This window comes from Cheilinus undulatus, linkage group 7 (assembly GCF_018320785.1).
Source record: "Cheilinus undulatus linkage group 7, ASM1832078v1, whole genome shotgun sequence".
NCBI lineage: Eukaryota > Metazoa > Chordata > Actinopteri > Labriformes > Labridae > Cheilinus > Cheilinus undulatus.
In genome coordinates, this window is record NC_054871.1 from 17,899,712 (window position 1) to 17,915,944 (window position 16,233).

The window sequence follows — 16,233 nt, forward strand, 5'->3', positions numbered from 1 at the left end:
TTGGCAAAAAAGTGTAAAACAAAATGGGTAAAAGGCAGCAAAAAGAAGTGGCAAAATTGGTCTAAATAGGCAAAAATGTCAAATATGGAAGAAAAATGGCAAAATTGGTCAAAAGGGTCAAAAGGATAAAAAACCAGCAAAAATTGGCAGTAAGTCGCAAAAAGAAGTGTTGAAAGGGGTCAAAAGTGGCAAAAGAAGTGGACAAAATTGGTAAAAAAAAGTGGGGAAAAAATGGCAAAATTGGGTAAACAGTGTTAAAAATGAATCAAAAGTGCCAAAAATGGGCAATTGTTATAAAAAATGTTTTATGGTGGAAAAAAATTGTTACTCAGAAGCAAGCGAGCCACAGTAAGGGGTTTTATAAGGCAAAAATTGGCAGAAATGGGTTAAAAGTGGCAAATGGTGGCAAAAGGCAACAAAAATGGTTTGATGGGGCAAAAAGGAGTGTCTAAAATGAGTTCAAAGAGGCAAAAATTGCCAAATAAAGGGCAAAAAGAAGCAAAATGGTTCAAAAGTGGCATAAAAGTGTCACCCAGATGACAAAAGAAGCAAAGATGGGTTAAAAGTGGCAAAAGAAGTGACAAAAATATATGAGAAAAATGTTGAAAAGAGTTTAAAAAGTAGCACAAATAAATAATTTCAACATTATACCCCATTATAGTTGGACACACTTTTCAGCTCCAAAATGCTAGCCAGGATGCTAACATCAATGCTATCGATCCAACACACATGCATTGACATCATCAGTAAATCACAGCTGGGAAGGGCCCATTCTCCTCTGTTTTCTTCAGGGGCCCGACCAGATCTGTGGGCAGGCCTGGATACTGATATCTGTGTCCTGTGGGTAATTATTTTTTATTTGAACAAAGAAGAGACTTTCTGCTTTTTTAACATGCAAAAATGTGCAGACAGGACAAGTGCTAGACAGTACAAAATAAAGTATACAGAACAGAACAATAAGTGGGAGGACAGTGAAGAAAGTTGCGAAGTACTGAGACCTGAGAGGAAAAGAAATAATTGAGAAGGCGGTTGGTGGTTTTGAGTTTTCATCTGCGAATGTGTCGGTGTGTGCAGTCCTATTGTGGTTTAAAGGTGAGGATTTGCTGCAGGGGCTGAGTTTGGAGTGTACAGAAAGGAGCTCCACTCAGGAGAGAGATTAGGTTGGGCAGAGGGGATAAGGAAGTTTTCAGTACGGTCAAATACAACTGCAGCAGCACGCAGACCCTTGAGAGAGGACTTGCAACTAGCAGGACTAAAGTATAAATCTCAATCATATAATGTTGGCAAGTCTGGTAAGAAATGTGGGAGTCGACTCTAATGCTACACGTTCTGAAAGAGTTTGTTGTGTGTTCATGGCAGGAGAGACTGACAGTGTTTGACTGCCGGTCAAAGCAATTTAAGATCCAAAGAATCAATCTTGTAAAAATCCTCACGGGCAGTCAAGGTCCTTGAGACGCTCCCGAAGACTGATGGCTGGGACTCCAGAGGGACCACTCCATCAGAGAGGGAGGCAGCTCGCCAGATATTCTCATCACTCTGATTTCCCTAAAACAGCAGATGGGAGCCCTGTAGTTTTGCAACATGACAGATTTTTTTTCCATCCTGCAAACAAAAAAATAACCTGCAGAACAGAAACAAAGGAAGGCAATAACGGAAGTGGACACAGAGGAGTGCCAACGAGCTGATGCAACAGGCTGACAAAAACCAGTGAATATGAGAGACAGATGACTGCAGTGTTCAGGCTGAAAGCATCCAAATAGTAAAGGGAAATTTAGTGTGATACTAAAGCATAATTCAATGGAATGAAAGTGAGTGTGGCGTACAGTTTAAAAGGCATGATAAAAGAAAAACAGGTAAATACATTGGAGGAAATGCTATTGTATTGAACATTAGCACAGCTGGGATTTGACCGTAGGCATCAGGCATATACTCAGGCTGAAGAAATTACAGCTGTGCTGTTGTACAACAGCATAACTTCAAGTTTTATATTGGTTTCCCAACTATTTGCTAGACAAGTGAGCATCAGCGACAAAGTCAGCTTGATCTCCTCTCTGTCCCTCGAATCAAGATGGGCGAGGAAAAAGGAAAGAGGGAGATAAGAAGGCATCGGGAGTGTATGACAGTAATATTTCCTTGATTTTGTTTTCTTTTATTTACCATACTCAACAGAGCTTGTTCACTTGCAAAGTGAGGATAGCTGTGCATTAATAACATCCACATCTGTGATTGAAAATTGTTCTCTGACTTGCCAACATAGAGGCAAAACTATTTTGCTATTTCTACAAGGTGGCCCACTGTCATTTGTCCACCTTCTAGATAAAAAGACCAGATTTCATCCTTTTGACAATCTAAAATTTGAATTTACAGTGCAGAGAATTCAGAGAAGTGTTTGGGTTTTCATGCAGGAGCTTTCGGTGTGACTCTTTGCTCTTGTTTCAATGAAGAAATGTGATGAGATCTTATTATATTCCACTTTCTCTACAGCTACATCCAAGTTACCATGGCGGTAGCCATTGTATACACTTACTTACAGTACAACTCAACCACCCATAACAATCCCAAACTCATGCCAAAGCAGGTTGATGGAAAAGCAAAAGCATCTTTTCCGTCATGAAAAGCTTTTAGTGTGGCTGTTGGCTCTTGTTTTGATAAAGAAATTTGCCCCAGTTCTGATAAATTGCCACTATACTAAAGCTCCATCCAGGTTAATCGCTCCACCAGCAGCTATTACATATACCAACTGACTTTATACTCCCCTGTAACAGTTGTAAACTCATTCCATGTTGGCAGAAGAGAGAAAACCATTGGCCTTTATTTGATAAAGAAATATGTTCCATTTCTGATAAAACTGCCACTTTACTACGGCTACGTGCAAACAAATCTCTTCACCAGTGGTAGCCATTGCTGAAAGCTCACATTAAAACTAAATCTGCCTGTAGTGACCGCCTCATTCTCCTCAGGTGATGCTGATTGGTTCAAACCACCATCGGTTTATTAAAAACATTGTGGATTGTAGCTTTGTAAGAGGGATATGCCTGATGACAAATCCATCTGCTTTGCAAGGTTAGTATGGACAGCGACTGTGCGATTGTCCACATGTCTGACGTTCATGTGCAGTCAGAAAATGATTTTATTTAGCAGTTCTCGAACCCAGACAGTTATGTGCTTTTTGCTTCTTTGTGTATGTCTTGTATTTCAGTGGAAATACTTTGTATTTACATTTATTCAGTGTTTAGTCCTGCATGGTGGTTATGTGTTTAGCACTGGCACCCCACTGCTAAAAGGTTCATGGTTTGGGTTCCTGTCAGACCGGGCCTTCCTATATGAAGTTTGAATGTTCTCTCTGTGCATGCTTGAGCTCTCTCTGGGTACTCTGGCGTCCTCCCACAGATCAAAGTTAATTGGTGACTGAAATTATCCATAGGTGTGAGTGTGAGTGCTTCTTTGTCTCTATTTATTAGCTCTGTGATTGACAGAGAGCTGGTCCAGCGTGTACCTTGCCTCTCGCCCAATGACTGCAGGGATTTGTGGTGGTGATAATGAGATGGCTGGATGGATTGTTTTGTGTAAAACCTGCAATATTCACTCAGTTTTAAATATAGCTTTAACTTTATGAACCATGTTAAAATACCTGAGATGATGCCTGAAATAGAAAGAGACTACTTCCAAGTTTGTTGAAAAAAAAAAGAGTTGTGTATGAAACTGATTTTCTTCACTATTTATTTGCCCCAATCGTTCGACTTTAGTCCTGTATAGGCGAAATTGTACCAAAAGTCTCTTCGTATGGCATCTGTATCCTAATACTGGAGGAAATGGAAACCACTGTCAGCACTGTTTACAGCCTCAGGATACAAATAAGCCCTCACAGCTGACTGACAGCTGCCAGCATGGTAACTAGTAGAATAAAAACATGTTTTTTCTGCCTCGAGCTAACATTTTGCAGTATCAAGCTTAAGAAAAATAACAACTTGTCTAAACATTGAGGAGCATTCTAATGTGCTGATCCCAGCTTCAATTCATAACAAGGTGACACACAGGATGGACTCTGTGGGGATTTTATCATCTTTGAAGGAAAAAACTCACCTGAGACATGTTAAATGTAATATTATACTTAATGGAATACCTCTACAAATTCCTTCTCTGTGTATTTCTGACAGCTGTACACTACAGAAAGTCAAATCTGTGCAACTGTGTGTTTTATTTTACATCAAATGTCTATTTTGATTATTCAAACCACATTTACCTGACAAATCTAGTTAAACATACCGTTGTTCAGCATTCTCTCTTCTTTTAACAACACTCTGTAAATGTCTGGGAAGTGAGGAGACCAGTTTCTGGAGTTTTGGAAGAGGAATGTTGTCCCATTCTTGTCTGATGTGGATTAAAGCTACTCAACAGTCCTGCATCTTCTTTGCTGGATTTTTTTGTTTTGTGCTGGGCCAAATTTTTTCTACTGATGAGGTCTGGACTGCAGGTAGGCCAGTTCAGCACCTGGACTGTTCTATTGTGAAGCCATGGTGTTGGGACAGATGTGTGGTGGACATTTCTAAAGGACAAGGAAATTAAGTCAACATCAGCAGGGGAGACTTTCTGAGTTTTATTCACACCTGCAGGTGGACACACCAGCCATGCCCTCAAAACGGCCTTGGCAGAATGTGCAGAAAACTCTTGTCCCACAGGTAGCGGATTGTAGGGCCCTAAAACTCCTGTCCAGGTGCCCCTTTTTGCCCTGGGATAGGTCATGTCCAAACGTGATGCTTCCAGACACAGAGTAGATATTAATGACAGCCATGAGGACACTTAGTTACAAACACTGACACAATCACAGTTTTTCACTAGAATGTCCACATAGAAGTCAATGTGAGATGAAGACACAGTCACACATAGTTTCCCACCGCCCTCAGGACAATACAGGCATTTATGTCAGGCAAATACAAGGTTATACATGATTTTTCCATCACAGATGTGGTATGTGGTTTAGAATTTTCTTGCTAAAATATGCAAGGCCTTCATTGAAAGAGACATTGTCTGAAAGGAAGCATATGTTGCTGTAGACCCTCCATGTATATACTGTCCAGCAGTGATAGCGTCTTACCAGTTGTGTAAGCCGCCCACACTATAGGCACTAATCCAGCCTCATACCATCAGAGATGCAGGCTTATGAAATGTGTGCTCATGGTCCCTCTCCTCTTTAGTCTGCAGGCAATGATGTCAATCCATCCATTCGTTTTCTATACCGCTTAGGCAGGGTACACCCTGGACTGGTTGCCAGTCAGTCGCAGGGCTGACATATGGAGACAAACAACCAGGCACACCCACACCTACAGCCAATTTAAAGTCACAAATAAACCTAACAAGCATATCTTTAGTAGTGGGAGGAAGCCGGAGCACCCAGAAGGAACTCATGCATGCAATGACTTCAGTGGTTTCCAAAAAGATTTTAAGAATTTGATTCCTCTGACAACAGAACAGTTTTCCGTTTTGTCTCAGTCCATTTTGAATTAGCTTTGGCCCCGTATATGACTTCTTTTTTGCATGATGCAGCTTTACCTTGCATATATGGATGGCACAATGAACTGTGTAGACAGACAGGGATTTCTGGAATTTTTGCTGAGCCTAATGCAGTGATTTCCAGTACAGAATCATGCCTGTTTCTAATGCAGGGCTGCCTGAGACTTGACAAATCTGAGGAAAAGAATAATGGCTCAAAACATCTCTTGAAATGGGAGCTTCCTCATGCAATGAACCCATGTTTTCTTCCTGCTTTTTTCTTTGGAATCCAGCACCTTCTTTCTGATATTCATGTTTTATATGGTTTTTCAATGTTATTTCTTTCCCATCTTTGCTTTGCACATAGTACAGAAACAAAACTGAATAACAAGAAATAATACTTCAAGACAAAAATATATTTTAGAATAGAAGTTATGGAGTTATTGAGAAGATTCATTTGTTTTTGGATGTCATTACACCAGTTCTTTGTCTCCTTACAGACCTGAGCTGCTATCCATCTTAATGTATTATGTATGCAGAGTGCTATAAGGTGCTTCACACAACATGAGTTCTGCGGCCTTAAATGTACTGGAAATAATCAGAATATGAGACTTCATGTACATTAAACTGCTTTATCAAGTCATATTTTGCAGGGGTGACATTTGTGATGCATTTCAGTGGCGTTATTTAGCAAATGTATCAGTTACAGTGCACTTACTCAGGCTATGAAGCCTCCGCTGTCTGCTTTAATGGATGTTTTATTAGCTTGTCCTGATTTATTTGGTAATGATGAGTACATGCATGCTTGGATGAACTCTGAATGTGTGCAGTGCGGTTGTGCATGAGGGTGTTATCAGTATACAGGGCTCCTCAGGCTGTATCAGGGATTGAGGGCCTCTCTAATCCGGACCCGGTGGTGACTGATCCCGCTCTCTTTGTGTCAGCAAGTGTGCGTATTTGTGCAGAGTGAGTTAAGTGTGTGTGTGAATGCAGATTTGTCATTTGTCTCCATATGCAGTCAAATTAAAGTAAACTCAAATTAATCTCAACAAAGTTTTCTGAGTTGCAGAGCAGTATGGAAATGATGACAAAAACAAATGTGTGTGTTATTTTGTGTCTGAGTAAAGGATGACGTGGTGACAACAGGGACTCCATTTCCATTTCCTCCACACTATACAAGTCACCTCGCTGGCATTAATTATGAAAAATAGTCCAGAGTCTGAGACTACACGCACCGGAGAGTTATGATGAATGACATTCAGAGAGATCTGGCGGCCGCCGTCCCGTTTGGTTCCACAAATAATTGAGGGCCAGTGTACTTTGTGACAGAAACATGCTTTATGAGCTCAGGGCTGCTGTAGTGGTTGAGACTGCATGCTGAGAGAAGCACCAAGTCCTTCTGTTATCCTCGGTGAAAGGTCTTTCATGCAAAGTTATTCATAGACCATCAACCATTGTGTTTGCTGCTGTCTCTCCTTGGTTTTCTCAGGGCTCTCCAGTTTCCTCCTACAGTTCAGAATCATTCCTGTTAGGTTAACTGGTCACCCTTCAATTGCCTTTAGGTTTGAATGTGAATTTTATTTCATTTTGCTAGCTGTGTCTCAGGGCTGCACAGCGGTGCAGGGGTTAGTGCTGTAGCCTCACAGCAAGAAGGTCCTTGTTTGCTTCCTGGTCAGGGCCTTTCTGTGCGGAGTTTGCATGTTCTCCCCGTGCATGCGTGGGTTATCTCTGGGTGCTCTGGCTTCCTCCCACCACCAAAAACATGCTCATTAGGTTAATTGGTGACTCTAAATTGGCTGTAGGTGTGATTGTGAGTGTGCCTGGTTGTCTGTCTCTATATATCAGCCCTGTGACTGACTGGCATCCAGGGTGTACCCTGCCTCTCGCCCAATGACAGCTGGGATAGGCTCCAGCCCCCCGCGACACCAAACAGGATTAGCGGTATAGAAAATAGATGCATGGATAGCTGTGTCTCAATTCAGGGTGAGCATTCTTCAATGGACAAAGTGATATTTCAGTATTTTTGAAGTTGGGTTATGTGAGGCACTTGGCAAAAGTAGTGGCATTAGCCTCCATTGATTTCTTTGAGGATTACCCCCTTCCAGCAGGGAATTTAGGCCATACAGCACTAAAGATGGGTACAGCTACCCTCTGTAATTTTGAACGTTTAAGGTAAAATAGGCCAAAAACAATTCTGGCTCAGTTGTACACAATATCAAACATTTTTGAAGCGTTTTATTTATTACTCAGAAAGTCTCTGTGCCCATTTGCATTGTGGTAATGGATTGTTTGGCCACAAAGGATGCATGGACTCTTATTGGCTAGGTAGAGAGGACACATTTGAAAAAACCTTGAAGTGGGCCTTCAGATGCGCCCTCATAAGATGCAGCCCCTGAATTAGGACACAGCTACAGTGTCAGTCCTTTTATGGACAAGCCTCCCAAGTCCTTGGTGGTACTCCACTTCTGACTCAACGATGTCTGGGATCGACTCCTGGCTTCCTGTGACTCTTAATAGGATGAGTGGTGTGGGTAAGAGATAGATGGGGTGTTTGGTCAGGGTAACATACAGTTGAAAAGTCAGTGTAAAGTTGAGGCACAAGGAAAGAGAACACAATTCAAGGCTCATGTGTCGCCCCAGCAGCAGCAGCAGCAGCAGCAGCAGCGGCAGCAGCACTATACTATGTGGCTAATTTAAGAAAAAATGCCAAATTTGAAATTTCAAAGTCATTTGCCTCCCAATGGCCTTATAAGCTCCTCTCTTTGGCTTCTTATGTGCCACTGAAGCACTTGAATTTTAGTTTCATACTTCACTAAGGAATTCTTTGTTGCAAGCTGTTAAAAGGAGCTGCAGATGCTTCATTATGGTGAGGAGACCAGATCATATTAGCCTGGTCTCTAATTACAAGTTGATTTCATTTACACTTCACTCATGGACTGACACACATCGGACTTCTCATCACATGTGCAGTAAGCATTCCATTCGTCCATTTGTCCTTTGTGCACAGAGATTTCTCCAGACTCTCTGAATATTTTGATGATTTTATGTTCTGTGGATGGTGGATTTTCAAAGTCTTTGCAATTTTGCATTGAGGAGCATTTCCCTGAAATTGTTCATCAATTTTCAGCTGCAGTTTTCACAGAATGGTAAACCTATGTCCATCTTTACTGCTTCTCTAAATGGCTAATTTTATACCCAGTTACATTACTGACCTGTTACCAATTAACCTAATAAATTGCAAAATTCTCCTAAAGCTTTTTTTCATGAGTACCACTTACTTTCCTAGCCTTTTGTTACCCTGTCCCATCTTTTATGAGATATTTTGATGACATTTTTGCTGCAAAATGAGCCATTTTTCCCATTAAGTGATAAAATGTCTGTTTCAACATCTGATCAGTTATGTTCCATTGCAAATAAAATGGGTTTAAAGGATTTTCAAATCATTGTATTCTGTTTTTATTTACATTAACAGTGCCCCAGCTTTTTTGGAATTGGGGTTTTTAAGAATTAAACACATTAAGACTTAAAAATATTCCTTTTAAAAGAACTCCAAAAGAAATAAAAGTCATTCATAGGACGTTTAAAAACTAAAAATCTGGTAAAAAAAAAAAAAAAAAAGAAGAGAAAAACAAAGAATCAAGTAAATTCAGTATAGGCTCGTGGGAAAAGGTATGATTAAGAAGAGAATAAAAAAAACCTCAGCTGACCTGCTCTCCTCTGGCTTCACAGTTTTGGCGCCCTCACAGCAAACACTCTGTTCCCATTTGTTTTTAGTCTGGTATTTGAAACAACTAGAGGACGTCTGCTTGAGGATCTCCAAGTATTTGTTGGCTCATGAGGTTTTTAAAGGTCAGAGGTGGAGCTGAGAGAAAGGCCATGAAGAGCTTTAAAAGTAACTTGACCTGATTCTATCACCATTAGTTCTAAATTATTACATCCTACTTTATAACATCAATGCTATTATTCCTGATTGTTTCAAAAAAGTAAAACATTAATACAATTCTTTGTCCAACCACAGTGTGCATTAAGTATGACATTATTAGCAGCTGTAGCATGGCGATTTATTGTATTTTGGTAAGACTTTATGTGTGAGTGGTCTTATGCATGGTTTCGCCAATAAGAAAGTATCACCATCTAAACCCTTCTGTTATTTGTCTGTTGTTCCTGCTTAAGAGAACCTTTTCATATGAGATATGCTTTTGTTTTGGTGCAGGTCTTTTTTACCCTCTCTTTCCTTTATTCTTGTATGTTAAGTCCTTATCTTACTGTCTTTACTTCCATGCTGTTTATAATCATTGTCTGTCTCTAGTATTGTGTAGTCTGTTTGTATTCATGAGATGTGTTTTATGCTCTTTTGCTGCCACCTTGTGGAGAAAATTGTTCAAAGCAGAGTAAATTTCTATTATTTCTCCTCTTATAGAGATGTTCATGCAGTGTGGCTACCCAGCAGTGTGATCTCTGATTGGACTTGTCATCAATTTTACAACCCTTAAACACTCTTCTGATGTGAGTAATTCTACTGAACTTTAACTACCCATCATGCACCTCTCTTACCTTCCAACACTTATAACCACCTCTGATATTTCTCTTTTTTCAGGTGTTAAGCATCTTTGCTGAAGTGAGTATTGTTTTTGTGCTGTTCAGATTGTAGTTGATGCTCTTTAAGACTTAAAATGTCAAAGTACACTGACTTAAATACTTGATTTGATTTTCATCTTCAAATATGATTACCTTTATGTTTATATTCAAACTTCAAACATTATATGAGTCAAAATGATTACATTAAAGATGAAATAAAGTTGAAAGAATAAATAATTATCTAAGCATGTTCATAACTGCTGTTATTTTAAGGGTCATTATAATTTTCACATAATATACATTGAATACAGCGATTTACTCCTCTATACATACAGCATATTATAGAAATGACCTTTAGTGTTTGTTCTGTTACACCACCAACACAGAAAATACGTTCCAGATCACTGCGTACGTGTTAACTGTGATGCTGACCTTTTCGAGATTGAATTAAAACATGTGGTGCAATGTTATGTGAGATGCTTGTTGATGATGTCATTTCCTATCTGCATGTCAGAGTTTGATGGAGAGCTGGTCGGATGACAGCTGGAACTGTTGTCATAACCGGAGGAATACTGGCCACAGTGATACTGCTGTGTATCATCGCTGTGCTCTGCTACTGTAGACTCCAGGTACGTATGTAAATGTGTATCAGCGTATGTGTGCATGTGTATCGTCGGCATAGTCATATGCCCAGCCGTGATCAGCTGACGGCCAGCTGATTGTAATTATCGCCTCCCAGCTCTCCCAGCCAATCACAGCTCTTTCCCTCAACCCAGCGGTCATTTAAATTTGACATACTTCTCACTAATCCCTGCTTGCATTAATGCTGATGCCCCACGCTGATAGCAACGCTTAACCTCCTCCACCTCAGCCTCCTCCTTTATAGCATAAAGCTTGTTGCACCCTCATATTCTGAAGCATGCTACTATGATTAATCAACATACTTTTAGAGCAAGGGTGGATATGGCGAGTAAGCACGGCCTTGGGTATTTTCCAGATGGGTAGCGAGTCCCTGGTCATGCTGTGGATGTTCCAGGGCCCAAAAAACACCGGTGGTCTCCATGCCACCAGGGGTTATAAGACCCAATCTAAAGCGATGCTGTTAAGCTTGACCTTGGCTGCTGAGCGACACACGTTGTGACATTTTTGACATGTTTTGACCTTCTCTGTTTCTGTAGTACTACTGCTGCAAGAAGAATGGGTCTGACAGCGCCTCCATCTCTCAGCAACACTTTGCCTGCAACGCCTGCAGTGTCTCCGGCCTTGATGGTCCGATGGCCACCCCGCTGTCCATGTCCCCACCAGAGCTTCCCCTGTCCTCCTCCGACCTCACCAAACCCACCCAAGGGGGGCGGCGACGTTACTGCCCCACCTGCTCCCCCTATGACTCACCTTTCTACATCCGCACCACCGATGAGATACGTAACGGAGGCGAACGTATCACCTACATGCCCACGCACTACGACAACCAGGCGCTGTCGATGCCACTGCCCGCAGTCAGAGGCACCCTGTTGAGGGACGCTCACAGAGGAAGACCTCCTGATTTCTACACCAACACCCGAGCCATCAGCACTGAGGTGTAAACTCCCAACACCGCCCTAACACGGAGACACTCATCTTTTCACTTACACTATAATAATTTGACACATACTGCAGCAGCAAGTGAGGATGAGCTGGATGAAGGCGGTAACATGATCATTTATTGAAGGTTTACGTGGATTAGAGTGTAACAGGTAGGAATGACTTATAAAACTTCACTTTGTAGCGTTAGAACTTTAAGTTTTGTTCACTAAGATAGTAACTACTTAATAGAGGGTAGATAAAATGTAGAAATTGTCTTTCAAGGTCCCATTACGACAGATGGGGTTGTGAAATTGTAAACATCTGTTGACTGCTACTGTGTCTTTACTTACCGAGGGCTATCTTAGATCATTTTTGATTCTCATCTGCTACAGGAGTCCTGAAAGACTGCTAGAAAGACAAAAAAGGGAGTGTGAATAAGTATGTAGTAAATATGACATAATTCTTTCATGCCAGGGCAAATAGAAACTGATTTGAAAATTAAAATTGCAAGAGTGAAAAGTCAACATCCCCTTTGCAGATTCTTGGACTTTTGGGAGCAGGATGTAGGATGGTGGAGGAGGATGGACCAGTGGAGCTTTGTCTATGCAACAAAAACTACAAACTTCTAGCTGTTTTGTCCCACTGTGTATCTTTTATACACTTTGAGATATTATGACAGACATAATTAAAGCAGTTCAGAGCCTCTTGGGTTGCCAGATCCACACTGAACCTCCACCATACCCATCAAAGTGTATAACAGAGTTAATGTTGGAGTCCTGGAACGCAAAACTGGTCCTTCTCTAATGACACTGATGCAAAAAGTTTCATATGTATATAATAACTACACAGAGATGATCCCACTGTGTCCGTGATGAGGAGTGATGCACCCTGGGATGTGAACCTCATGAATGCAGGAGTGTGATTTACGAGTTTGTGCTATTTTGTCGTCACACTTCTCCTATACTCCTTTGCTACTCACATGTTGAATCCTTAAAATGCAAATAATCATACTGTTAAATTTGTTTTTTATATGTTATGAGGAACAAAGAACACATTAATGTTACTGAGTGGTGTGACTGAAAATGTCTCACAAAGCCCCCTTTTTTATGCTTCCCACACACCATAATATTCTGTGATATTTGTCTTTATATTTCTGTGTACAGGCTGATTCAGTGAGGCTGAACAAGAAACCTTAAAGTGCAAAATGTTCTTGCTGACAGGTCTACTGTTATCACTCAAGAATTCAACAAATGCACTTCAGTCTCTTACAAAGCATATGATATTATTACCTTCATTGATCAGCAGCTACTCCTTCATTCTTCTCAGTTACTTTTCCATCCATGTTGAATAAAAGCCAGCATGCAGAACCACAACACTGTAAGTCCCAATTCTTCAAACCATGTAACCCCATAGAAACAGTTTTTAAACATTGTTTTATAAGTGCAAAAAGTATAGAGGACTGGTTAGGAAATAAATCATTAAGAATGACATTTTTGGTGAAATCTGGGCAGAAAAGTCAGGATCTAGTGGAATAACACCAGTCCTTTTTTTCATGTCATTGTGCACAACCACAGATGAAGATTTGTTGTCATGAATTATTTCTTTAGGTATGTATTAACTCTATATTTTACTACTTACTTAACTAGCAATCTTTGGAAACATAAAATAAGCTTTTTAGACATGTGGTTCAAAACAAATATTGTACCTGATAAATACAGAAACCGTAAATATTTGACAGTGTTATCTTTTGACAATTAAAGATTTGTAACTGCTTGAAATGACTCTTTGTGTGATGATTTAAGGCAGTGGTTCTTAACTGGTCTAGCCTCAGGACCCACCAAATCACAGCCCAAATTCTGGTTATCAGTGGTTAAACAGTATTCCTAGCTACCATTGCACCATGAAGACAAAAGAACACTCCGAGCTCAGAGAAAGGGTTGTTGAAAGGTAGAAGTCAAGAGATGGATACAAAAAAATTCCAAGGCACTGAACATCTCCCAGAGGGAATATAGCACATGTCTAAATCATCAGGCTGGAGTGGGTTACTTACTTTATCTTGATTTTTTTTTTTTTTTTAATTGACATTACTTTGTAGATATGTTTCCACTTTGATGTTTATAGCTTTTCTAAAAATTTTTGGACAAAAAAGCCAAATTATGTATAACATCAAAAAAGGGTTAAAACATCTAAGGAATTGAAATACTTTTTATAGACACTGTAGTGACACATTCAAATAAGAAAACCAGTTTTGTTTCTCGGAAAAGTAGTTAAATATGTTTAGATCTTGAGAAAACAACCAAAATATGCTTAGCATTGAATAGACAGAGTAAAATAGAACATATATGTCTGCTTAGACCTTCCATACATCATGAACTTTTTATCACAGTTTTTCTGGCACGCCTTCACTACCCACTAAAACAGTCACGACGAGACCCACTATTTTGGGTCCTGACCCACCAGTTGAGAACTACTGATTTCAGGGACTACAGATTCAGTGACTCACATACATACTTTAATATTGTATTTGATTAAAATCTAAGGAATTGGCGTTTCTGAGCTCTGTGGGGTTTTCAGCATGAAATTTGATTTCCAGTTAATAGCCATCATGAGGCAAACAGTTAAGCTCCTATAATTCACTGAAATTAAATTTTATAACAAAGCATTTCTTTGTTGCCTTCTTTCCTCTAAAGAACACCCTTTTGTGTGGAAAAAAAGCATTTGCAGATTTTTTTTCCATATTTACCAATCATGACTACCCAGCAAGTATTTACATTATGAGAGAAAAAAAAAACGTTATACTATTCACTTCACGTCCTACAAAAATAAAGACAAAGTTGGACTACTTCGGTATCATTTAAGACAAAACTGAAATGCCAGAATTGTCAGGCAAACTCAAGTACAGCGCATGCGTCAAGAAACCCCAACATTCCAAACCGGAAGGCGTGTCTCCAAACTCCCGAGTGATTCATCTTATCAAACATATACGATCTTCGCTGCAACTCTTCTGACAGCTAGCTAGCTAGCAGGGAACTCTACAACGCTTAAAACAAGTAAGTTGACAGCTCTTTTATCGACACCTCTGTTTATATTTGTGTCCCATTTCCATGCAGTGAGAAGAGAAACGCTGTTTTCCTTCTTCGCTCCCGTCTCTTTTCCCCGGACGGAGCCGGGCGGGGTGTTGGTGTGTTGAGAGAGCTCGCTCCTCCACATAGTGGTCCAACTGTTTTGGACTTCGAGCTGGTTAGCGTTAGCCAATATTAGCATTAGCTCGCTGGTTTAGCCTGGCACACATAGGTACTTCCTGTTCACCCTGCATTCACCTGTGCTGACTGCTTACACCTTACGTGCAGGTCTGCTTGAGACAGAACCATGTTTATATTACCGCGGCGACGAAAAGACTGAGATAACTGTTCTGATAAGTTGTCTTCCCGCGAGCTCATTTTTCCTTGTCTGTCTTCTACTGTGTTGTTTGCAGTAGCTAGCTGTTATGAAAGAGGCATGTCTGCTTTTGCATGTTTTCCTCCCATTCAGACTGGTGTTTTCAAACAGAATACCTTAATGATTAATTGTAACCTGTCACACCTCAATGAAACAGTTTTTAAGAGAGATATGCGTCTTTAACAGGCTAGTCACTTGCTGATGGTTGGAGACTGTGATGCTTCACTCAGGCCTGCAGACACCAGTAAAAGCAACAATTACAGCTCACTGCAGTAATTAATGACAATACTAACCATACTAATTAAAAGTGACACTGACAACTGTCATTTAAGACATGAATCAGAGCTGCAACATCGGAATTACTGATGCTATACGATGACACTTATCTGTTATTAGGACATTTAAAAGTGTGAATCAAATGGTTCACACAGAGCTTTTGTTTTACAACCCATTTCAGTATCTAGAGGGCTTATTCCTGGGTATTTGGTTTATGTACTTATGCTTGAGTTGCATCACAGTGTCTGCAGCGGTGTCACAGCATTTTTCCCCACTGTTTGGATCCCCTCCAAGATGAATGTCTGCATGACATCATCCCTACTGTCTGTGTCTATGCTGTAAAAACTAAAGAGACACTTGAGACCTTATATTCACATAACTTAAGCAGATAGTCATGAAAATGAATACTGCGGTTTTGACCCTGAAATTGGTAATCAGAGGCTATTTGGAGGTTATTTGATGCTTTTATAGTTCAAGCTGTATTATTGTGGAAGCAGTAATTAAATATCAGCCACAATTTAAAATGTGATGCTTTTACTTTTTGTCCTGAAAGGCCAGATAGACTGGTTCCTATTTCCATGGCATGGGTTGTGTTACACATCCATCTGTACAAACAAATATGTACACTCAATATTTTTTGCCTTAAAAATCTGCCTACATCAGTAATAAGTACACTAATGCTGTTTCCATATCAGGCAGAGCACATCAGCATTAGTGTGTTTTAAGCACTAAAAATAGTTTATTTTTAGAATTTTAATTGTGTTATTTAAGGGCTGAAGTTGTTGGTTATTGTCCAAAATTATTTTGTAAATGAGGACATATCAAATTCTCAGACTGAAAACAAACATTTCAGGTTGAAGCTTTGCAAGATACACTATATTGCCAAAA

The 16,233-nt window shown here is 40.1% G+C and overlaps 2 protein-coding genes across 3 annotated transcripts in view; both read left to right on the forward strand.

Annotated features, from left to right (window-relative positions):
• fam163ab (family with sequence similarity 163 member Ab) overlaps nucleotides 1-13,384 on the forward strand; it is a 36,652-nt gene extending 23,268 nt beyond the window's left edge. Inside the window, exons 2-5 of the mRNA XM_041791723.1 lie at nucleotides 9,911-9,996; nucleotides 10,088-10,108; nucleotides 10,583-10,697; nucleotides 11,247-13,384. Of these exons, the coding sequence (XP_041647657.1) occupies nucleotides 10,605-10,697; nucleotides 11,247-11,651 (498 nt within the window). The 5' untranslated portion in view covers nucleotides 9,911-9,996; nucleotides 10,088-10,108; nucleotides 10,583-10,604 and the 3' untranslated portion in view covers nucleotides 11,652-13,384. The remainder of the gene's footprint in view (nucleotides 1-9,910; nucleotides 9,997-10,087; nucleotides 10,109-10,582; nucleotides 10,698-11,246) is intronic.
• Nucleotides 13,385-14,561: 1,177 nt separating this feature from the next.
• The window catches only part of rabgap1l (RAB GTPase activating protein 1-like), a 172,556-nt gene continuing 170,884 nt past the window's right edge, over nucleotides 14,562-16,233 (forward strand). The window contains exon 1 of one of the 2 annotated variants that reach the window (XM_041792373.1): nucleotides 14,562-14,681. The gene's annotated coding sequence lies outside the window, so the exon portion shown is untranslated. The remainder of the gene's footprint in view (nucleotides 14,682-16,233) is intronic. The other variant, XM_041792372.1, reaches the window with a different exon arrangement.